Raw genomic sequence first — 25406 nt, 5'->3', positions numbered from 1 at the left:
AGGTCTTGTTATTGGCAGAATCCTAACAGGTATGTAATCTACAGAACCGATAATGAAGCAAGATTTCATTAAAAACTTTTATTGCAGTTAGGGCACATATACACATGCAGTTTTGATTGGCAAATGATTGGCTTACATACATAATCTGTACAAAGCAATCAAAATCTGTTGGCCCTCATATTACATTGAAGTGTTAAAACTGAAAAAAAATCATTGTGTAATCAAAATTGGGTGCTAGTCTAGTTAGGGGACCTAGCAGGAAACTTCATAGGAGACAGTTTTCCGATCAAAGCACCCTCTACAGTGCAAAGCATTATGATTGGGCAAATAACGTGGGCATAGTCTACTCTACTACAACCTATCTGAAACCTAGCAGTTCGAGAGGGGGCTGTCTACGCAATCATGTTAGCGGCATTTCCCTATGAGGTTTCCTGCTGGGTCTCCTAAACTAGACTAGCATCCCATTTTCTTCGCACCGTGGAGAAGAATTACAAATAATGAAACATTTTCATTGCTCTGTACTATTTTCTACCCCTAGGACCACCAGTTTCTATCAGACTTGCAGGGGCAAAAGTGAAAAGAAGTCCAATGGGGACACCTACATCGATAAAAACCTAATGGGTCTCTAACCACTTTTGATATTGCATACAATTAAAATTTTAAAAAATGCTGTACTTGTGCTTGAAACTCTAAAAACCACAATCAAAAAACAAATAAAAATAGAGAGAGCAAACAGGCAGTGCAGCAGTGTGCATGTCTTTGGTCACTGTCATCTCCATAGAGACCAGAAGAACTGGCCAGCAGCCAAGTCCAGGCATAGGTTCACCTGGGCAAAGGACACAGGTGACAACTTTCTCAACACCCCTGCCCAGGCAGTGCACAGTAATCATGTCACCATAACATGATTAGATCACAAAATGCCAGCACAGGACACTGATCACTCACCATTATCCATGGTTGCTGCTGCAGTCTATGACGTCACGAGCCGAGGAGCCTTCTATAGCAATCCACAAGTAACTATCTTTATCTATACAACTAGAAAACTAAACTCTGTATCTGTCTATATAGCTCTTATATACAATCTCACAATATTATACTATTATTATAATAAAATACCCTCCTTCCCTCACTGGCTCCTAATAGCCTATCACTGTGTGTATGGCCACCCTAGTGCGGCTGAAGCTCCTGCTGTATCTATTATACCGCCTGCCCCGGGGTCTCATTCGAACAACTAGAGCTAGGAAAAGTTAAAATCTAGTATTAGCTATTTATAAGGGGGAACGTGCACCTCCTCTGACAGCCCGTGTTGCGTGACGTCACCAGCATCTGACAAGCATCGGTACCGGCAGAGGAGGAGACCCCGCCCACCAGTCTGGCGATTGGCTAGTGGGAGCTCAGAAGGCGGTGAAAAGCCAATAGAATAATGGTAAGGTGGTATTATGCAGATTTAACGGTCCACGCCCACTCATTGCATCGTGCATGGGTTGATGTGGCGGAGACTCAGAGCCAGGGGCCCGAGCCTGAGCAGGGGAGTCTGCAAGTACTGCAACTACAAATACCGTATGGACGTTTCCCACATGCGTTTTACTGAACGATTTGTGAACTTCTGCAGTTTAACGCAGTGATTATCAGGGCCGATTCACACTAGAGCGTTTTGCCGGCAATTTCGGCAAAACGCGCTAGGGTTTCTAAAAAGCGCTGGTGCTTTAATACCCTATGGGCCCGTTCTTACTTGGGCGATTTGCGTTAAAATCGCCGGCGATTAACAAATCGCCAAATGCAAACGTGTAGCCTGCACCATTTTCAGGCGATTTCCCGGCAATTGCGTTTCAGTGCTATAGAAGCGCTAAACACGATCGCGGGAAAATCACTGCAATGTCCAGTGATTTTTCCACGTGAAATTGCGGAAAATCACTCACGCAAAACGCCGGCGGTAATCGCCGCCGTTTTGCGCTTTCAAGTGTGAATTGGGCCTTACACCTAAAACGCAAGCGTTTTGAGTTTTTGTGCACTTTTTACCCCCTCCCGGTGCTCCACTTTGAGCTGCGTTTCTGGTAAAAGCGCTTTTCTTGCAAGTCAGGAAGTGAACTTTTTAAATACAATGTATTTATTCCTCAAAAACCGTGAATGCAATTGATGCACAGAGCGATTTTGTGAGTGTTTGCATTTTTCCTATACCTTCCATTGAGGCAAAATCGCCCCAAAAATGGTACAGACACCGCTTTGCTGCCCGCACATCGCACGACCTGCTCTGATATGAACCTTCTCATAGACATTCATTGCACAAGCGTTTTGTGAGCGATTTTAAAAATCGCCTGCGTGTGAAAAGAGGCCGAAAACGCCCCTAGTGTGAACGAGCCCTCAATGAGGAAAAGTAGTGTAGGATGTATTTTATTTATTTTTTTATAAAGTGCACTTTTAGAAAAGAAAATGCCCTAAACGGGTACTTCCCGTTCCCTTCGCCATACCAGACCTGGGACTACCAATTTTTTTGTCGAAGAGGTGCGCGTGGCTGCACTGTGCAGGACGCCTCTTGCCTGTGCAGTAGTACGGACATCAGGCTCACTGTTTTTTCCGCCAAGCACGAGCAGTTCGGGGCTACTGTGCAGGTGTGAGACATCATGCGCCTGCGCTCCAATCATGTGCAGGAGCGCGGCTGCTAATTTCCCACGCTATCCTCACCCGCTGCCCTGGACCCTCCAGCTGATTGGGGGCCAAGCTCCACTTCTGGCACAATCACAATCGTGCCTGCGTAGTGACATAGAGCCGCTCACAGTTTAATCTGATTCCTGGCAAGCCCTTGTTGGTAATCTTTGGGGGGGGGGGGGGGGGCGTGTAACGGGGAGGGAGGCCCTAGAGCTGCGCAGCCGTGGCCTCCTCCGGCGGCCATATTTGTGGAGGAAGGAGCGCCCGGGCTGTGGGGTCGGGGTCCGGCCGGGGGGGACAAAAGCAGCGGGGACCCGGCGGAGCTGCACGGAGGGCGCGGATGGCGTCCTCCGTGCGTTACAAATTCACAAAGGTAAAGACATTTTTTTCCTCTTTTGGGCTCGTAAGTCCTTTAAGAGGTAAAAACCCAGGAATACAAAGTGGTTAAATACATACAGAATTGCAGATGGCTCTATAAAATGCAGCAGCCCCATAGGAAAGCATTACTTGCATTTTCGCATGCAGTTTTGCACTACTGCAAAATGCCTGCCATTTCAACAAGTGCGACCCCTACCTCAGCATAATGACAGCACATGGCTTGCCGTTCTCCAGCTGGGGGAGGTACACGCCTTTGCTGATTGGCTGTCTGTTCCCCTGTGAATTTTTAAGGTCCTATTTCCACTAGTGCCGAATTGGGCATGAATCAGGTTTCCCCACAGGCGAGAGGGGCGGTGAAATGCTGCCTATCTAACCTACTGCTTGCCATCCAGATTGCACTGAAGTGCGAATCGAGACAGCATGCTGCCGTTTTTTGCAGCATGCAGCCGAATCCATAAAGCCATGCATGGCTTAGCGAATCGGGCTGCGTTCTCGCAGCAGAATGGAAGCTACGGCTAAATTGGAAACGGCCACGGCTCCTAGTGGAAACCAACCTTATAAGCATGGCTGGATTTTAGGCAAGGCCATGGCCTAGGGCACAAGGAAAACAAGGAGCGGGCTATGGGCCGCAGGGTGGCAGTACTAGCAAGTAGCCTGCCGAACATTTGTTGTACTACACAGAGTTTGCACATAGCAGAGGGCGGCCCCAACAGCTGGATCTGGCACTCAGGTGAGGAAGGGGCAACAAACAAGCACTAATAGTGATCTCTGAGCTGCCTGTCACTCACCTAATGTGCCACTTGCCAAGGAGCTTACAATCTAATCCCTGCCATCATGTCACACTAACTGTCCTCTGTGGAGCTTATAATGTAATTCCTGCCATCAAATCACTAACTGTCCTCAGATGAGCCTACAATCTAATCCCTACCGTTTTGGGGGAAAGTTTGATGCTGTCAGTCTGGGGGCAGCTGGTGATGGGCCTTGGGTGGTAAAAAGTATAAATACAGGTTATGTGCTGCAGTGCAGAAGTGGCCGTATTGCTTCCTGCTATGTGGAAGGTGGCTGTGCTGAAAGCTGGAGACAATATACTGGTAGAGCAGCCTAGTGGAAAATCACAGCGACTTCCTCCCCCTTGTTTGTCTTCTATCAGCTGCAGAGCTGCAACCAGGCGGAGTGGTTACATCAGAAAATGCCTGATCAGAATGACGGCTGGGAGAAGGAAAAAACAAATTGCTTTCTATAATTCTCACAGGTGCTACATTCCTTTCTTTGTCCCTGTAGTAATTTATCAGCAAATGCATGAGTAGCAATTCTTAATTTATTGCTGAAATTAAATTAAGTCGGTACTATTCTTAAAGAGACTTTGTAACCAGTGTCGGACTGGGAGCCGGAAAAGCTGAGGAAATCCACTTGCTGGCCAAGCAGCAGTAATCAGGTGTTGCTGCTCACAGTGAAGACTTGCTGCAGGTTTCTATTGGGAGTGATAACACAGGGTTACTGCTGCTTGGCCAGCAGGTGGATTTCCTCAGTTTTTCCACCTCCCAGTCCAACGCTGTTTGTAACAAAACAAAAGCTTCCAGCAGCAGGACAAGTCCTCACTCTTCTCTTCAGTGCAGCAACGCTCTGTACAGCCCAGGGGCGTTTCTAGGTTCCAGGGAGATCCGGGGCACCCCTGGGCACCAAGAGGGAAAGATGGGCATGGTCATACCGTGGAAAGTGGGTGTGGTCATAGGTGGGGCCAAATGTACATGAACATAGCAGTGGCGTAACTTAAATATATTCGATAGGCAGTATTTCACATAAATAAGCCCCTCACCTGGCTTCTGTCTTGTTTTGGGCTGGCTGGCCTGTGTGCTGTACTAGGCCCGCGGTTATGCTATGCTATGCTGGCATGGCTGGTGGTTATGCTGTGCTGGCATTGCTGGCAGTGATGCTGTGGCGGCCTGGCTGACGGTGATGCTGTGCCAGCTTGGCTGACAGTGATGTTGAGCTGGCCTGGCTTTGCTAGGTGACTTGCTGGGGGCTTTGCTGGGCAATTTGCTGGGGGCATTTTTTTTTGGGGGGGGGGGGGGTTGCTGGGCTGTAGGCTTTACTAGGCTTTGCTTGGCTGGATGCTTTGCTTGGCTGTATGCTTTGCTGGGCGGAGACCAGGAGGCTTTGCTAGGCTGGGGTGTTTGCTTTGCTGGGCCCCTGGGGCTTTGCATGGCTGTAGATAGGTAGGTGCCCCCAGTATAGTTTATATAGGTAGGTAGGTGCCTCCAGTATAGGTTAGATAGGTAGGTGACTCCAGTGTAGGTTAGATAAGTAGGTGCCCCCAGTATAGGTTAGATAGGTAGCTTCCCCAGTATAGATTAGATAGGTAGCTTCCCCCAGTATAGGTTAGATAGGTAGCTTCCCCCAGTATAGGTTAGATAGGTAGCTTTCATAAAACAAACAGACAAACAAGTGACAGTGCTCAAGGATGCACCTGAAATGTAAGCCAACAGAGGCAATGCAGAGCCCCTCCGGAACTAAATACATGCCTTCAGGGCCGGGCCGAGGCGAGAGAGGCTCCAGCCTCAGGGCGCAGTGTAGGAGGGGGTGCACTTCTCACTCAGCTATCATTCTCCGATTGTGCTTGAAGCAGAGAGAAATAAGAAAAGGGGTTACATGGCAGTGACTGCAAGCCAGATAACTAGAGATTACGGTGTTGGCGACCATGGGGCGCCTCTTAGTCTAATAGCAATCAGTGACGGCTGGGGTAGTAGGGATGGGGGGCGCACTTTGGTGTCTCAGCCTCGGGTGCTGGAGGACCTTGTCCCGGCTCTGAATGGATGTGTTGTGGAAGAGCATTACAGTGAATCATGTGTGAAATCTTGTATATGTGAATGCGAAGAGGTAATTCTACAGGAGTACAAAAGAAGGTCAGATCAGGTGCAGATCTGAGATTGCGATTGGTATCTGGAAATTAGTGAGGAGATGTACACAGGAGAGAGATTGTGGAGAGCTTTGTAGGTTAAGGTTAAGAGTTTGAACTGGATCCTCTGGGTAATTGGTAGCCAATAAAGAGCTTGACAGAGAGGAGCAGCAGAGGAAGAACGAGAAGAAAGATGAATGAGACGAGCTGCTGAGTTCAGTACAGATTGGAGCAGGGCCAGTCTGTCTGCCAGCCAATAAAAAAATGATAGACCTACTAACCATTCACTACCCTATTCACAGCTAAAAACTAAAGAAAACCCCCTTTTCACCTTTAGCATCATGGACTGTCTTTGACCTTTGCACACATGGAGAGAGTTAGAACATCCCAATCACTCGTTCACACGTATGTAGACCTATAGCCGGTGTGTGGCCAGTGTATCCACATCAGCGTGCTTCAGGGCAAAGTCCATCCCCAACATTAATTCTAAGAAAAAGTTATGTAACTGACAAGCTATTTATACTGTACACGAATGTGCTGATAAGAAGCCTTTCTGGTATAGTCATTTTACATTAATGGAGACATTTCCTAGAAACTAAATAATCCATCTGATAGACCAGTGATTGAAGTGCTTAATTTAAACATAGCTTCTGTAGCTAATAATCCACCACTTGAACAGAAGAAGTTGGATTGAGGGAGTTAATAGGAGGGTAGGTGGGTGGAGTTGCTACTACTATTTGGATTACATCTTTGTGCTGTTCAAACTGCAAGGGGGCAGGCATAGTGTTATGAATGTGGTAACTGTTGAGTTAACCTTCCTACTGGGTTGAGGGCACTCTCATGGCATGAGGTCTAAGTGACCAAAGGTCTTCACCAGAGCAATACTTTTACATCAGCTGAAATACAGTCCTTAGTAAATCTCTTTAAATATACTACATGGCAGGCCTGGATTTACATAAAAGGAGCCTATAGGCACAGATGTTCTAGCAACCTACACTTCGTCCTCCACGAACCTACAACTGAACCATACCACAAATGTGCTGGCTGACCCCGCTGTCACTTCTCCCCTACTTCCCCTGCCGGGTGTAGGTAGCCACAGGTGTCCCTTTGTACTCTGGGCTGGCTACCTAACACTAAGTAGCAAGAGGTTCCCCCCGGTATTAGTAGGTAGCTAGAGGTGCCCCGAACTGAAGGGAGATCTCGTCAGTGGAATGCAGAGAGCTGGGTTAGTAGCCTCTCATTTATGCTCCACTTGGGACTCTGCATAGGGAAGGAGGGAGGCACTTGAGGAGTGGAGTGAGCCAGCTTTCCATCATCCAGGCGCCTGTAGGCACTAGCCTACAGTGCCTTATGGAAAATCTAGCCCTGCTACATGGTATGCTATGTCAGATTTGTCAGGTACATTGGGCTGCTTGAAGCTCTAGTTGATTCTTTTCTAGGATTTTTCTAGCCTATAGACACTGATGGTGATGGGTAGGGAAGGGAGGGGGAAGGGATTGGGGAGAACACTCCAATTTGTCGATTACAAAGTTTTCAATTGTGATGTGGCAATGTTGTCAATTGTCGCCTTTGCAATGTTAGAGGAATTCTGAAAAATAAAAATATTTTGAAAAAAGAAAGCAAAAGGACTATCAGGGAACATTTCACCTATACTCTACGAGCTTAAAGGTGCATACAAATGCAAAAAGTACTGTCACCTGCAGTGTTTGGAACTAATATGTGACAGTTTGGGGCTGAGTTCTGTACAGATGTGTCGCTAGCCTGCAGGCTAGTGACATATTCTTGTGGACAGAGGAGGAGGAGAGCTGACGGTGCAGTGCACAACGTCCCAGTAACGAGGCAATAAATGCCCTCGGACTGCTCTCAGTCAAGATAATCTGCCTAGATTCTTGGCAGAGGCAGCCCTGGCCAGCCGTCTCGGCTGAGAACTATCTAGCATCTGTACAAGGCTTAAAGAAAACATGAGGTGGCAATAAACAAAAAATTCCCAGATGCTTACCTAAGAAGAGGTAAAACTGCATCCTCCTCCACATCACCACAGCTGCCTGGAACCCGATCGTGGCGTGCACGGACGCAGTACAGCAATGCTTGTGTGAAGAGGAGCAAGGCCACGTTACATATTCACATTCATATACCTGCGCCAGAGAAAACAAATTGTTCCATCAGCTGCCAAGAGGCAAAAAGTCCTCAGATAGACTCCTATACCACAGTTCTTCCAATCGCCTCAGCGCTATAGGACATTCCACCTTAGTATTTCCGTCACCAAACCACCCTTTAAAGTGCAGGCTTACCGGATTATACTAACAGGGACCCATGAAGTTATCTCGCACATCAATAAATTATCCTCTGGAGTACCGTCACTCTCTATCATCTGTAGGCCCGGATGACACCGCAGCGAAACCGGTCGGGCCTACGGATGATAGAGAGTGACGGTACTCCACAGGAGAATTCATTTATGTGTGAGATAACTTCATGGGTCTCTGTCAGAAGGGCCCGGAAGTGAGTATCAAAGACTGTATTAAGCTTGTATTTGACTTGGATGTGCAATAAATTAAGTGTTTTTAAACGGTATACGCTTAGATCTGTTTTAGTTTTATATTGCATTTGATTGGAAGCAACCGATTAAGAGAGAAGAGGTGATCACTGAGGACCAAGGACGTGGTGGTGATCGGAGTTGTGATCTGGTTGAATGCTTTAAGACCTTATAACTTCTGTCTTAGTATAAGCCGGTAAGCCTGCACTTTAAAGGGTGGTTTGGTGACGGAAATACTAAGGTGGAATGTCCTATAGCGCTGAGGCGATTGGAAGAACCACGTTACATATCCGACAGGCATTTCTTGGCAATGGTGGGGGCCAGGAGGACATGGGAAGCCATGGTACTCTTTAAAGGATACATGATTTATAAAAAAAAAAATATTGCTGATTTACTTACCTGGGGCTTCCTCCAGCTCCTTGAAGTATGTGTCCCTCATCACAGCTCTGCTGGCAGCCACTCTTCTGCTGTCCCCTCCATTGCGACTGCCAACCAGGCTAGGTCAGCGGCTTCTGCGCATGCACGAGTGCGCACACACGCCGCTTGGGCCCACGCTGAAGTAGCCCGGAGTGTTCTGCATTTATAAGGGGAGGGGACCACAGAAGAGTGGATAAGAGTGGATGCCATCGGAGCTGCAACAAAGGACATGGATACTTCAAAGGGCTGGAGGAAGCACCAGGTAAGTAGATCAGGATTTATTTTTTTTCACCGCGAGTACTCTTTAAGCTTGCACCCAACTAATCTGATGTTTCACCCAGACGCACCCCACTGATGAGATATGTAGATCACTTCTTTTGGTCTACCTGCCTATTCCCCAACATGCAAGACACACAGAAGAGCCACGGTTCTGTAGTGGCCCCAGAGTACAGTGTAACCTCCAGGATCCTGACATGCCTCCTGCTTTCCTACTGTGTGGTGCTCAGCACCTTCCGCATGAGCTCATCCCAGTTATGCTGACTCTTCAGATGGGGCTGAAGAGCGTGTTGATTCATATTCGCTGACACTGCATTCCAGTCATTTTTCATGCCTGATCGTTCAATGAAAGGTGAACCCCTCAGGCTGTGATAAAAGTACTGACTTTATCAAGACTATTTACTAGAGCGCCTTGCTTGTTCTCCAGCTATCACACTATACTGTCATGCTAGGCTTACGTTCAGCGTAACTCATATTCATGCTAGAATAGATAAAACACTGATAGCGCAAGTAAGTAATAAATGGTATTCAGTACGCTAAAAGGTCAGCATATATAGCAAAGTCCCAGTTATCCAGAATTCAGGCAACCGGAAGTCCCAACTTTCAGGGTTTTTGGAGGCTTGGAGCAGCAGGAACCACTTGGCTACATCCAGGCGCCGTTTTCTACGCATTCTGCAGCTCCTAGCAGTTTTTCGGCATCCATGCACAGCTCCCGGCGTGTTACCTGACCCGATGCAAGTCAGGTGACAAGCCGGGAGTTGGGTCAGGTGACATACCAGGAACCATACACTGAGGATGCCAGAAAGGCGCTGGAAGCAGCAAAATGCATACAAGACTGCGCCTGGACCATCAGAGAGTAGTTCCTTCCTGCTGCTCCGGGGCAGGGAGGTGGTGCTATTTAATGCCGGTTCAAGCAACCGGCAAGTACATGTATCTGGCATCAGGCAATTCCCACTTGTATCGGATACTGGGGATCTTGCTGTATTATGCTGGGAATACACCATGAGTTTTTTTAGCAGACAGATGGCTTGATAGATAATTTTCATCCAATTTTGATCGTTTTTCTGATCGATTTTCTGATAGAAGTGAATTGAAATCGATCAGAAAAACAATAGGAGAATTGATCAGGAAATCAATCAGTCAGTTCATCTGCCGAAAAAACTCATTGGGCTTGATTCACAAAGCCGTGCTAACTGTTTAGCACGGGTTTGGAAAACAGTTAGCATGTGAAGTGCCGTTCGCGGACTTTTGCACGTGCAAAAGTCCGTGAACGGCACTTCATGTGCTAACTGTTTAGCACACCCGTGCTAAACAGTTAGCACGGCTTTGTGAATCAAGCCCATTGTGTATTCCCAGCATTAGGGATAACAGAATTCAGTGTAATAATTAAACACACACAAACAAACACACACACACACACAAACACACACCATACACACACCTTCCACCTCCTAGTCTGGTGAAGGGGCCTTTGAATAGGATGGAGGGTAATAAGTTTGGCCCCCAGAAGAGTGAAAATGTATTTCTCATTGGATTATGGGAACAAAAAACTCGCTTGCTAAGCTTTTATATTGCCCGTGGATGTATTTATACATTAATCACATTTGTTATCATGGCTAAATATGCCCCGTTTGTTTAACATGTTTTTTGTACTGTTCCCGCTCTAACTGCCCCTTCACACTACATAATGATTGTTGTTAATACCTATATTTACAAACAAAATTACGCATACATTACGCTAGTATGCGTAATTAGGATTAGAGATTACGGTTATATGGAAATTGTTTTATGCGTAATCCGCAAAATTCACATTACGATTACGATGAGTAATTGCGAATTACGATGCATAAAATTATACATAGGCATAATTTCTACCCACCACTAATGTCAAACCTATGCTTACAGCAGTCAAGGTCTGGCAGTAGTGGACAAAGCATTTGTACAGTGGTTTCTGGACAACTGCAAGCTCTAGTAGCAACCATCCAGCCAATACCGCCCTATTTTGGTTATTGGAGTTACAGTGGTTTGCAAAAGTATTCGGCCCCCTTGAAGTTTTCCACATTTTGTCATATTATTGCCACAAACATGAATCAATTTTATTGTAATTCCACACGAAAGACCAACACAAAGTGGTGTACACGGGAGAAGTGGAATGAAAATCATACATGAGTCCAAACATTTTTTACAAATAAATAACTGCAAAGTGGGGTGTAATTATTCAGCCCCCTTTGGTCCGAGTGCAGTCAGTTGCCCATTGACATTGCCCGATGATTGCTAATGACTAAATAGAGTGCACCTGTGTGTAATCTAATGTCAGTACAAATACAGCTGCTCTGAGACGGCTTCAGAGGTTGTCTAAGTGAATATTGGGAGCAACAACACCATGAAGTCCAAAGAACACACCAGACAGGTCAGGGATAAAGTTATTGAGAAATTTAAAGCAGGCTTAGGCTACAAAAAGATTTCCAAAGCCTTGAACATCCCACAGAGCACTGTTCAAGCGATCATTCAGAAATGGAAGAAGTATGGCACAACTGTAAACCTACCTGTAACGATCGGTGTCAGCACACAGAGAGAATCTGATCATTGATGATCTGCAGAATCATCAATAATACAGATGTATACTTGAATATGGATGATCTACAGAATCACCAATAATACAAGTATGACTAGCCTCTGGACACCTAATAAAGTGTAAGTGTTTGGTGTAACTGTAGGCTATCTCCCGTGAGGCGGGAGATACAGGCAGCTTGGCCGATAACCACCTGAGGGGCAGGTGGCTCTGGGAAGTGCAGGGCCTATCTCCTTGAGAGAGGGAATAGTGAGAACCTGGCAACCAGGGATATCTGGATATCAGATATAGACTGTACTGCAGCCAGGGGACTCCAGGGGAGAGGCCACTGGCTGCTAACCGGCCGGACTCTCTGAGGAGCAGGAGTCCTAGTTGCAACTGACACTTGGTGGAATTGTGTCACTGCTAGTACAGATAGACTGAGCACTCAAGGGGTGAGTGACAGCCTGGAAGGTCGGGCAGGCCAGGTCGGCAACATACGAGCAGATAAGGTACAGAGACAGAAGGCTGATTCGGTAACCGGGTACAGGCAGGGTCTGGCAACAGGTAGGCAGATATGCAGAGGTACCGAATCAGAAAGCAATAGAGAGGTCGACAGAGCAAATAGTCATAACAGAAATAGAGCAGAGTCCTAGTCTGAGGTGTGAGGTCCGTGGTCTAGACACCCAGGAACTAGTCTACAGTATAACACAGTAATGACACAGTAATCCGAAGCTTGGGTGTGAGGTCCTTGGTCACAACACCCGGAACTGGTCTAAAGTATAACACAGCAATGACACAGTAATCCTAAGCTTGGGTGTGAGGTCCTTGGTCACAACACCCCGGAACTGGTCTAAAGTATAACACAGCAATGACACAGTAATCCTAAGCTTGGGTGTGAGGTCCTTGGTCACAACACCCCGGAACTGGTCTAAAGTGTAACACAAGCGTAATCTGGCTAAGTGTTCCCAGGTCCACCTGGTTCTAACACACTGTGGGATCTGACTGAGGTCTGAGTGCTCACACGTAAGTATTCGCAACGGCAGACAACCTGAGACTGACCAGCGATATCTAGATATAGTGCAGCGCTCCTCAGCGCCGCCCAGCGCCACTCAGCCAATCAACAGCTGCGCTAGGATCAGCTGATCGACCTGATCAGCTGATCCCTCTCCTACTGGCATAAAGGTCCTGCCTCCCAGTGCGCACACGCATAGCTCTCCATCTGTGTGCACTAGAAGGCTCAGACAAATCAGACGCATGCTGCTGTGCGGAAACCGCCGGTCTGAACGTGGAGACAGCCGCCCCGCAGCCAGACCGCGCGGCGGCATCTCCGCAATCCATTACACTACCAAGACAAGGCCGTCCACCTAAACTCACAGGCTGAAGGAGAGCACTGATCAGAAATGCAGTTAAGAGGCTCATGGTGACTCTGGTCAGATGAGACCAAAATGGAACTTTTTGGCCAAAATGCAAAACGCTATGTGTAGGGGAAAACTAACACTGCACATCACTCTGAACACACCATCCCCACTGTCAAATATGGTGGTGGCAGCATCATGCTCTGGGGGTGCTTCTCTTCAGCAGGGACAGGGAAGCTGGTCAGAGTTGATGGGAAGATGGATGGAGCCAAATACAGGGCAATCTTGGAAGAAAACCTCTTGGAGTCTGCAAAAGACTTGAGACTGGGGCGGAGGTTCACCTTCCAGCAGGACAACAACCCTAAACATAAAGCCAGGGCAACAATGGAATGGTTTAAAACAAAACATATCCATGTGTTAGAATGGCCAAGTCCAGATCTAAATCCAATTGAGAATCTGTGACAAGATCTGAAAACTGCTGTTCAGAAACGCTGTCCATCTAATCTGACTGAGCTGGAGCTGTGTTGCAAAGAAGAATGGGCAAGGATTTCAGTCTCTAGATGTGCAAGGTTGGTAGAGACATACCCTAAAAGACTGGCAGCTGTAATTGCAGCAAAAGGTGGTTCTATAAAGTATTGATTCAGGGGGCTGAATTATTACGCACACCCCACTTTGCAGTTTTGTTTTTTTAAAATGTTTGGAATCGTATGATTTTTGTTCCACTTCTCACATGTACACCACTTTGTATTGGTCTTTCACGTGGAATTCCATAAAAAAATTGATTCATGTTTGTGGCAGTAATGTGACAAAATGTGGAAAACTTCAAGGGGGGCAAATACTTTTGCAAACCACTGTATATTTCTAAAAACACACGGTTGCTGCTCTGAGGAACAGCAGAGCCTTTTCTTGTGTTTTCCTTGAGGCTAAAGGTGCGTACACACATACGACTATAGTCGTTCGAAACGATCGTTCCCCGATTATTTCAAACGACGATCGTTTAATAAAAAAAAGCAGCCAACGACCATTAAGTCTAACGACCATTAAGTAAGACGAACTAGATCGTTAAAATCGAACGATCTAGCTTGGTGGATTTTTTCCAATGTCGATCGTTTGCAAAAGTAGTACATCGTTGGAAAACGGTCGTTCGTACTAGGCTTGACATGCGCATTTTGCTATTTCTCCATGGAACTTTTCATTTTTATGCGCAAGCGCAAGAGTTGCTTTACGTGATGTAACATTCGTTCTAACGATCAGATCGTTACACACCTTTAAAAGCTAACTTTACTTAGGTCGTTCTTTCGTCAATTAAAAGTTTGTTCGTCGTTCACAACGAACAATCGTTGTCGTATGTGTGTACGTAGCTTAATGATTCACTTTCTATAGCCAATAACTACATACTGTATATATGGCTGTGTCCTGTGTAGGTACACTGAGACAAAACTCATTTATTTTAATTATCCTTTTAACTGGTGGATCAATCAGAAACAATATATGCTGGATAATTACATATCCTAGAAACCTGGCATTACAGTAGAAGTCAATTATTAAGGAGGTGGTACTGTAGTTCAGTACAAGTATGGTCATGGTGGTGTAGGATAGCACTTTCACCTTGCAGCGCTGGGTCCACTAAGTGAAGCTCAGACAGGGAACTATCTGCACAGAGTTTGTATGCACTCCTCCTGTCTGTGTGGGTTTCCTCCAGGTACTCCAGTTTCCTCCCAAATCCCAAGACCAAACAGATAAGTTAATTGGATTCCCCCTAAAATTGGCACTAGACTATGATGGATATGCAGTATAACTATGGTAGGGATTTGATTGTGAGCCCCTCTGAGGGACAGGCAAGACAATATACTCTGTACAGAGCCGTGGAAGATGTCAGTGCTATATAGATACTACTGTAAATAATAAGTAGCAATTTTAAAACATCAACTCTGCAAACAGGAAATAAGTAGGCGAGGTCCTAAAGTGACTGAGAGCTCAAAAAAATAAAAAGTTACGCCAGTCTGCCGTAAGTGAAGTGCGCTGTGTGCGTATCTCTCCAGCAGCTGCTGGAGGGATACGTAGAGGGCGCACTTCTCCATTATAGACTGGCTCCGACTGACGTAACTGACGGGACCCAGTTCTTGTAGCTGCGGGCAGCGGAGGACGGCGGCGTGGGGGCGATCTGAATGGATGGGGCTGGAGGATGCCCCAGGTATGTATAAAATTTTTTATTTTTTTGAGCTCTGAGTCACTTTAAGCCTGTATGGATAGGTGCACAGCTGCAAGAAACACAGATACACAATAGAGTTTTCCATTTGTAAAGTTCAGTCCCAAATGTAATAATTATATTTTACTGCCAAAAGCAGCAGCATGAGCTCTGAAGTGTAAAGGGCTATTCTATCTGCTCAGATTCAGCTGGAAAACAGGCTAGCACTTCACATGCAGATGGACAATGACCCAAAACATACTGGAAAATCAACGTTTTATGAAGAGGAGAAAATGGCAAGCGTTCTGAAACCAAGCAGCCCCAAATGGCTGTAGGAAGGCTTCTCAGCAAGTTCAAAGGTACATACTGTGCCATTAAATAATTTTGAGTTGATGCAAATTTTGTTTACAAATTTATAGACCTTGAAAATTAACCAATCAAATCCTGCTGAAGTAAAATTCAATTGCTCCATCTTCAAACTGCATACATTTGCCTACAAAATTTGCATAATCCTGCAACAACTCAAAATTATTTGCATCTTATTAACCATCCCTAGCTATTACTTTTTCAGCACAAATACAGCAGGTGAGCTGAGAAACCAAATGCAAAAGAGACAGCAGTTCCACATACTGTAATACATTGTATATTTTGGCATGGACACAACATGGAGGCGGTCTCCTAACCTCTCCTTTAAGAATTATCCAATAGTTTGGGTATAAGTATGTACTCGAGTGACTAGGGAGCTATTTACCTGGAGGGTGCCCTACCCTGTATTTGCAATGCTGCCTTCCTGTACCAAGGTCAGATGCTATTTTAGTTGGACTGAATATAATTATGTACCAGCCAGACACCTCCCCCATCCCACCATCACCCACAGGAGGGTGGCAAGGAAAGGGCACCAGTCTTTCCCTCTGAGCACAAACTTACCTTAGGCCGTGTTCACATTGCGTTCGGCTCGTGTGTCCGTCCGCAATGGGCGGTTATTGACGCATATTTTTTTTTTCGATTCCCCGTGCTTGGGTGGGCGATTCTTTTTTTGTGCTTAGCGGTTTTCTAAGCATTTTTTCCAGAGTGGTTTTGTAATTCACTCCCTGACGCAAGTCAGGAAGTGAACTCTTTGATCCGGAAAATAATAAATACAATGTATTTATTCTTAAAAAATGCGAGCGCAATCGCCTTACTGTGCATCCTTCCTATATCTTCCATTAAGGCGGAATTGCCCCGAAAATGGGATACGCACCACTTTCCTAGCTGCACAGTGAACGACCTGTGCTGATATGAACCTTCTCATAGACATTCATTGTCCACGCGGTCAGAGGGCGTTTTTAAAAAACAACATGCGGGCAAAAAAAAAGCCAAAAACGCCTGCAGTGTGAACAAGCCCTTACAGATCTCCTCAATGCTGCTACTGAGAGATGAACTCTCTGTATTCAGCACTACAGCTACAGCTCAAGCGTCCAACCATCAATTCCTATCTAGTTCCTTCCTACTCTGTGCGTAAAAAACATTCACTCCCCAGCATATGAGAGGGAAGAAGTGGGTCGGTTCAGTTGATCAGCTCTGTGCTGAGAAAGCAATAACCACTCTGATAGCAGCTGTATACTTTCTGCACAGATCTCTGAGTCATGTGACTGAGTTTTCCACGGGAATATTTCTGGAACGGCTGCATGATATGTGAAAATTGTGCGAGTAATGCCACAGTGCCCTATTCACCTTAATTAACAATGAGAAATCCAGGAGGGTGAACCAGGGCAATAACACTTGAAAGTAAAACTGCAGTTTTACACTTTAGCAGATTGTCATGCGTACGAGAGGAATCAGCGCGGGAGACTTGGGCGCAGGATACAGCCAGTATATGGCTGATCCTGCTGCTGCACAAGTTCCCGGCCGTGTTAAAGGATACTACAACTGACATGTGGCATAATGAGATAGACATGTGTATGTACAGTGCCTAGCACACAAATAACTATGCTGTGTTCCTTTTTTTCTTTCTCTGCCTGAAAGAGGTAAATATCAGGTATGTAAGTGGCTGACTCAGTCCTGACTCAGACAGGAAGTGACTACAGTGTGACCCTCACTGATAAGAATTTCCCCCTTTTTTATCTCTTTCTTGCTCTCAGAAGCCATTTTCTTCTAGGAAAGTGTTTTATAGTTGGAATTTCTTATCAGTGAAGGTCACACTGTAGTCACTTCCTGTCTGAGTCAGGACTGAGTCAGCCACTTACATACCTGATATTTACCTCTTTCAGGCAGAGAAAGAAAAAAAGGAACACAGCATAGTTATTTGTGTGCTAGGCACTGTACATACCCATGTCTATCTCATTATGCCACATGTCAGTTGTGGTATCCTTTAAATACTTTTCCCCCTCCAGGCCGCCATGGATGGTGGGGAATGAAATAATTTGGCTTCCAGCAATTGCTGGAGGCCGAATTATTGTGTCTTGAAAGTAACTTCAGCTCCATCTTCTGACGGCGCCGAAGTTACTCCCTGTGCATCCAAGTCTCCTGCGCTGGATTCACTGTGTTCGGATTGTCATTGCTTCATTTCAAATTGATTGAGGCGACATGCAGAGAAAAAAAAAACCATGGAAATTGTGTCCTTGTTCAATAATCATATACTGTATTTAACAGTTTACCAAACTTTCAGAAATTATTATTATACTCTGGTATTTTGTGTGTTATTATTATAGGACACCTGACCTGAGAGGGATATGGAGTCTGCCACCTTGGTTACCTTTTAAACAATGCACATTGCCTGGCTGCCCTACTATTCCTCTGCCTCAAATACTTTGAGGCCCCTTTTACACTAGCAAGTTAAACCTGTGTCTAGTTCCCCTATTTTGCCTCAAGGGGCCGCAAAAGCAATGCATCTCTATGGAAGCTTTTACACTTATTGCGGTCCCTTGTGGTGCCCCAGAATTATCCGAGCTGACACAAGGGCAACAGTGATTAATGCACGGTCCTGGGGGTAATGTAAGTCTATGTGCGAGACGCGCATAGTGTAAACAATGGAGCACGGTTCATTGTGGCGCGGATGTGCGAACACATGGGAATTCCAGTCACATACGCCACTGAGTGGGGGGAGCATTATGCATATGACACTGTCCGGCGCACTCTGCCGCAGGGTCATATGTCTTTCATGTTTTGCGTTGCGGTCGAATGTGGCAGAAGCATCGCATCCCAACCGCAATGCAAAAAAATACGTATAAAACCGTCCTTAGTCATAGACCCTCAAAAAGCATGCAGATAACATGTTTGGCTTATAGAAAGATGCTGACCTGCCTCCGTACTTGTTTGCACACTATTTTGACAGTTGTGGTTTTGAAAAAAAAAATATATACCACCATGAGGAGATGGACTAGTCCAAAACCTGTGAGATCTGTCAGATTTTTACTACATACTGTAAGTGACAGCGTCATAGGAAAGAAGACATTTATAGTGCATTTTACTCTGGGAGAAATCTACATCTTATATGTATGTATTTTACATTTCAAAATTTTTCAGGATAGCAGCCTTCCTGTGCCCTCGCAGTCACTCACAGCTCCTCTGGTCCCCTGCCGCCAGCTAGTTTCATTTTTGGCCGCCACGCGTACCTTTGCACGCATTCTCACTGGTGCAGGGAGCTATAGCGGACGTCAACACGTATCTGTTTACGCGTTGCACCTGGCGTCAACGCATAAAAAGATACGTGTTGACATCCGCGATAGCTTCCTGCGCCAGCGGGAACGCGTGCAAAGGTACGCATAGCGGCCTGCCGACTCTGAGTCGGCAAAAATGAAACTAGCTGGCAGTGGGGGCTGAAGGAGTCGTGAGTGACTGCCAGGGCACAGGATGGCTGCAGGGGGCTGGAAGCACCGGGTATGTATATACAACAGTATTTGGCTGATGACTCCTTTAACTGGCTCAGAATTGCTGATAGTTAAAGAGACACTGAAGCGAAAAAAAAATGATGATATTATGATTTGTATGTTAAGATCAGATACATCAGTGTAATTGTTTCCAGTACAGGAAGAGTTGAGAAACTCCAGTTGTTCTCTCTATGCAAACAAGCCATTAAGCTCTCTGACTAAGTTAGTCCTGGAGTGGGCTGTTATGACTTATTATCTCAACTGTTCCTGGACTATTTACTTTTCCTCTGCTAGAGGAGAGGTCATTACTTCACAGACTGCTCTGAAAGACTCATTTTGAATGCTGAGTGTTGTGTAATCTGCACATATTATAGAATGATGCAATGTTAGAAAAAACACTATATAACTGAAAATAAAAGTATGAGAATATTTTCTTTGCTGCTAATCTTCTAGTAATTATTCATAGTACACAACCAATTCACTATATCATATTTTTTTTTTCCGCTTCAGTGTCTCTTTAAAACTACACCACACTTGTGGCTGCCTAAGCCTGATGCGGCACAGTTGTAACACCAGAGCATGGGATGCAATAGCGGGTCCCTGCCAGCACAGATTTCTGCTATCTAAAGACAGCAGAGTTCCATGCATCGATCAGGAGCCATTTTAATTGGCTCCTGACCTCCTGATCACTGTGAGCCAATCACAGTGATAAGGAAGTGAAAAAGAAAAAAAAAAGGGCTCTGGTCCTTAAAGGGACCAGAGGCTTTGGTCCAAAATGAGTTAAAGGCCAGTTTCTAGTAAAAATATATATATATTTTAGCTTTGGACAGCTTGGTAGGGGGTTAGAACTGCACTTTCATTGCTGTCAAGTCCCTTGTATGAAAATGCTCAACATTTCCTGTCCAGAGAGGAAGTGGGAAATCTCTCCCAGAGTGACACAGATGGAAACAAAGTACGGTAAAGGTGCCCATACACTCGTCAGATTGGCAGCAGATAGATAAGAAATGCATCTGATGATCTATCTGATGCGTTTTTAGAACATTTTTTTACCAGGATAGAATTCCAATAGATTTCAGCTTGAAATCTATTGAAATTCGATCTGATGGCATTTTTTTGCCATCAGATTTCCATTAAGGCCAATGCAAACTGATAAGCAATCTCATCAGATCGACCTAAATTTTCCACCTTGCCAGTTCGATGAAATCCATCGAAATCGGCCATCGATCGGTCGATTGGCCAACCGATTTGCAATCGATCTATCAGGATCGATCGGTCGGCCAGAAAATCGGCTGAGTGTATGGGCCCCTTAAGTCTTAGTTGTGTCAGGAAGATTTAAGACCCCTACACACACTAGATTCACCCGAGGGGGCCAATAACAACTGCCTCAGCCGATAATCCAGCATGTGTACAGTGGCCTCCTGACCTGCAAGCAATCTCCATTATTCTCACTGCTTTGTAAATTCTGCTAGTTTTAGATTGCCACTCTATGCTCCTTATCATCAATGTACAGAAGCTATCAGCAATTCAGCATACACTAAGTACAGAAGTACAATACAGTATATCTATTGGTCATTTTTGAAATGTAAACAATAGAACAGAAATGCTTATATTTTAAAACAAGGCTAAATAAGAAATGCAAGTAGACTAGATAAAAGACAATTCAAGTACAATTAAACTTCCAGTTTAAGCATAATTTTATATGCATTTAACATAACACAGAAATTATGCAACTATTGCAAAACAAAATAGAAACATATCCACTCCATAAGTGGATATAAAAATATCCATTCCTCCCACCATCAGTCTGCAACCATGATGTCAGTCAGCAAGGAGGCGTGGCTTCAGCTGATGCAGCAATCACTCCTCCTCTCTGTGCCCGTGTGACTAAAAGGGGAGTGGCTGGGTGTGAGCCGACATCTATTAGTCCATGAATTACTTTGAACTGCCGGATCAATAATCTTCTATGAAACGTATATGAAAAACTGTGTAAAAAGCATAAGTAGACTAACACTTTAAGGGTTAAGTACATTGGAGGCGGAGCTACTCCTAAACATATTTGGTCATTTTGTTTTAGTGCTTTATATTTTTATAAAATATCACAAATCTTGCTATAATGACTTGGAATGTTGAGCTTCTGACTAGGTTCCACTCAATAATAGAAACAAGCAGAGTTCTTGCTTTAGGCTGGTTTCACACCAGGACGTTGCGTTTTAGGGGACGTTATGGTCGCATAACGTGCCCCTAACGCAACGCCTGGTGCTCTCTGCTGTGGAGGTCAGAGTGAGCCGCATTGTGCAGCTCATTCTGGCGTCCGTGATGCGTACTCTTGGACGCATGCGGCATCACGTGGTCCCGCCTGGCCAATCGCCGCACAGAGCGGCCGCTCCAGGAAGTAAACACTACACGTCACTGAGTGTACCTGGCCGCTCTCCGCTCCTCCCCAAAGTTACTGAGCTTGTGCAAGCAGTCTAACGCGGCTCTGCTGCTTATAAAGTACTGCATGCAGTACGTTGTCTTATGGCGCAGCGTTACTAAGTAACGCAACGTGGGCACTGTGAACAGCCCATTGATTTTTCATTGCTGTGCGGTGGGGTGCGTTACAGGCTGCTCTAACGTGCGCCTGTAACGTCCCACTGTGAAACCAGCCTTATAGTCATAATTATTTTTTGCTACTTTAAAATCTCCCTACCTCAAGCTGCTTGTGTGCAAAACTGCAAAGTATTTAAAATACTCAAAATGGTGACCATAGAACACAATATGCGGAATAAATCTTACAAGTTTTTACACCATATTTAAAAATAAATATCTTAATTTTCAAACCCATTGCACTAAGTTTTCACTGACTGAAGCATCCGTCCATCTGTCTGTCCTCAGACAAAATCCCACCACAGGAGTATGAGGCAGGGGTCTTACCACCTGCGCAGTAAAGTGCGAAACCGCATCTTACTAGACTTAGCTAGACTAAAGTTAATAGCTACATCGGAGGCTATGGAATGTCGGCAACACAATCTATCCCTGGTAAGACTTGACAAAAGATCAAACTGGAGTCTCCACGGTAAGAAGCTTTAGAATTTTTGAGTCATGTGGCAGATCAAAGGTTATTTGTCAGGTCTTGTGCAAGAGACGTTTCTGCAGCATCCTCCTCAGTACGTTGGTAACAGAAGAAGAAGCTGGAGCCAGTTTCTTTCAGCTTGGACTTTATCTCCTGTGGATGTGCATCCAGGGGTAGCCGTTGCTGGTCTCCACCATGGTGCAGGAAAATGGAGAAGTCCTCTGGGTTGGAAGGCTTGAATTTGAGGGCGCAGAGGTGAATGAGATCTGACACAGTCTGAGATGGCTTCAGAAGGATGGTCTTGGTAGTGCAACCATTGACTGGATCTTGATGGGCAACCCGTAAAAAGTTCTGGAATTGTAAGATGGTTTCATCATTATAATTTATTGGATTTATATAGCACCAACCTAATACGCAACGCTGAACTATAAATAAGGTTACAAATAATAATGACAGACTACACAATATACAGATAATAAGCAGTAAGACACATAATGCCAGATCATACACTAGAGTAGTAGTCCAAGTATTTCAAGTCCACGTTGTTCTGTGACCAGGATGCACAATCAGGAAAGATACACAAAGAAAGAAGGCCCTGCCAAAGGCTAACAATCTAAAGGGAGGGGTGGTGACATGATAGGAAAGGGGTTACAGGTTACATTGAATAGTTCTCGGCAGAGAGTTAAGGCATTGACAAGTTGGGGAAGACCTTCTTGAATATATGAATCTATATATATAATAGACTAAGTGCCTCAACCTTCAAACAAGAAGAAGAAGTACTTTGCATGAGAAAATTTATGCGTGCTCAAACACCAAGTTTAAGGCCTCTTTTCCACGGACTGTTAAGCTGTGTGCTCAGCAAGCAGTTACCAGGCAGCAGTGAGCAGATACCAGGCAGCAACAAGCAGTTACCAGGCAGCAGCAAGCAGTTATCAGTCAGCAGTGAGCAGATACCAGGCAGCAACAAGCAGTTACCAGGCAGCAGCAAGCAGTTACCAGGCAGCAGTGAGCAGATAACAGGCAGCAACAAGCAGTTACCAGGCAGCAACAAGCAGTTACCAGGCAGCAACAAGCAGTTACCAGGCAGCAACAAGCAGTTACCAGGCATCAGTGAGCAGATACCAGGCATCAGTGAGCAGATACCAGGCAGCAGGCAGCAGCAAGCAGTTACCAGGCAGCAGCAAGCAGTTACCAGGCAGCAGCAAGCAGTTACCAGGCAGCAGCAAGCAGTTACCAGGCAGCAGTGAGCAGTTACCAGGCAGCAGTGAGCAGTTGTGAGAGTTTGAGAGCCATTTCACTGCCTATTTACAGTCCATGGAAAAGAGGCCTTACCCTAGCAAGTCTGACATTGCAAATCTGGCCTAATTGGCTATTCATGAGGCAATGCTCATGCAAATGCATGCACAAACCAATACCACAAAGCAGTCCCCCTGCTACATGCTACATTAGCACTATCCGGCTTAGTGCACACCAGAGCGGTTCGGCAGCGTTTTGCGATCCACTTGCGGCTGCGGATACGCTTGGGTAATGTATTTCAATGGGCTGGTGCACACCAGAGCGGGAGGCGTTTTGCTGAAACACATACTCCCGAGGTGAGGCATTTTTTGGATTGCGGAGGCGTTTCTGCCTCCAATGTAAAGTATAGGAAAAACGCAAACCGCTCTGAAAAACGGCAGTTCAGAGCGGTTTTGCAGGCGTTTTTGTTACAGAAGCTGTTCAGTAACAGCTTTACTGTAACAATATATGAAATCTACTACACCAAAAACGCTTTACAAAACCGCAAAATGCTAGGTGAAATGCTACAGAAAAATAAGAAAAAGCATTTCAAAATCTGCTAGCATTTTGCGGATCTGCTAGCAGTTTTTGGTGTGCTCCAGGAGCACCACGGGGAGGATTCCCAATGCCCCCTTTTTATACAACTGGGGGGACCGCAGGGTCCCAGGCTCTCTCACTGCCTGGAAACCACAGCGGCACCCCGGAGGGGGAGGCTGGGTGGCGTGGACGACCCCCCCCCCCCAAGTGTGGCCAGCGCCGGGGAGAGCCGTCTGCACCCACCTCCCAATATTAAAAACAGGCACTTACCTTAACGTCCATTGCGTTCTGCTACATGCGCATTAATTTGGGGGCACCACAGCTTTAGAGCTCAGGGCTGGCTCACATACAGCACTCCAGAGGGGGGGGGGGGGAGGACAGGCGCACTCACTCCAGGGTTCACACCACCGGAGCAAGCCATCCACCACCTGCCTCCAAAGGATACAAACTGCACAAAATGCTTTCCATGAGAAAATTAATGCGCATGTAGCAGAACCCAATGGACGTTAAGGTAAGTGGCTGTTTTTAATATTAGGAGGTGGGTGCGGACGGCTCTCCCCAGCACTGGCCACGCTTGTGGGGGGTGGGCGGCTGCGCCACCCAGCCTCCCACTCCGGGGTGCCGCTGTGGTTCCCTGGCAGCGAGAGAGCACTTTGCAGTATTGGTTTTTTGACCCTGCATAGTTTGGCATGCGAAAGCAAATGCATATTTGCATGAGCATTGCTTCATGAATAGCCAATTAGGCCGGATTTGCAAAGCCAGACTTGCTAGGGTTAAACTTGGTGTTTGAGCACGCATACATTTTCTCATGGAAAGCCTACTTCTTCTTGCTTCAAGGTTGAGGCACGTACTCTATTAGATAGATAGATGCGGCGTATGCTACGACGCGGGTTGGCTAGTTGCTTTATAAATAGTAAGGATCTGGGTAGTCCCCCCGCTAACTACCTTGGGAGGGGTAACTTCCTAGATCTTAATGGGCTTCCCCCGCCCTCCTCACCCTCTTGGATCCAGCTCTGGCAGCCCCCAACACCAGCAAGGTGAATATTTACCTACTGCTACCTACTTGACTCACGCCTACACATTAGAGCGGGCCTGATCAGGCTCAGCTATTTCTGCCTGAGCCCGATTGGAAAGCCACTACTGTGCCAGTGCAGGATTGCAGCAGGTTAATATTGCACTACTGCACTATTTTCTTACCCTATGCTCCAGCTAGCAACTCTGCATTGAGGGAGGGACAGAGAGAAGGGTGAAACTCGGGGAGGAAAGTGGGCGGCCTCTCAACCATCAAGCGCCTGTAAGCTCGAGCCTCAGTGCCTTGATGGTAAATCCGTTCCTGCCCTCCCATAACAGTATGGCCACCAGGTTGCCCTCCACCCATAATAAGTGTGGCCACAACACCTGCTATGGATGGGGCCACTTATTTTGGATGGAGCCCTGGGCTCTGCTCAGCC

The 25406-nt window shown here is 45.9% G+C and overlaps 2 protein-coding genes across 4 annotated transcripts in view; both read right to left on the bottom strand.

The window, feature by feature from the left end:
* The window catches only part of LOC137538708 (uncharacterized), a 39214-nt gene extending 37896 nt beyond the window's left edge, over nt 1-1318 (bottom strand). For both annotated transcript variants that reach the window (XM_068261004.1, XM_068261005.1), the window contains exon 1: nt 946-1318. In XM_068261004.1, the coding sequence (XP_068117105.1) occupies nt 946-955 (10 nt within the window). In that variant the 5' untranslated portion in view covers nt 956-1318. The remainder of the gene's footprint in view (nt 1-945) is intronic.
* A 19449-nt stretch (nt 1319-20767) lies between these two features.
* Nucleotides 20768-25406, bottom strand: part of RIN1 (Ras and Rab interactor 1) — a 64951-nt gene continuing 60312 nt past the window's right edge. For both annotated transcript variants that reach the window (XM_068261350.1, XM_068261351.1), the window contains exon 11: nt 20768-22494. In XM_068261350.1, the coding sequence (XP_068117451.1) occupies nt 22183-22494 (312 nt within the window). In that variant the 3' untranslated portion in view covers nt 20768-22182. The remainder of the gene's footprint in view (nt 22495-25406) is intronic.

Source organism: Hyperolius riggenbachi, chromosome 11, assembly GCF_040937935.1.
Source record: "Hyperolius riggenbachi isolate aHypRig1 chromosome 11, aHypRig1.pri, whole genome shotgun sequence".
Lineage (NCBI taxonomy): Eukaryota > Metazoa > Chordata > Amphibia > Anura > Hyperoliidae > Hyperolius > Hyperolius riggenbachi.
This window is presented reverse-complemented; position numbering and strand designations above follow the sequence as displayed.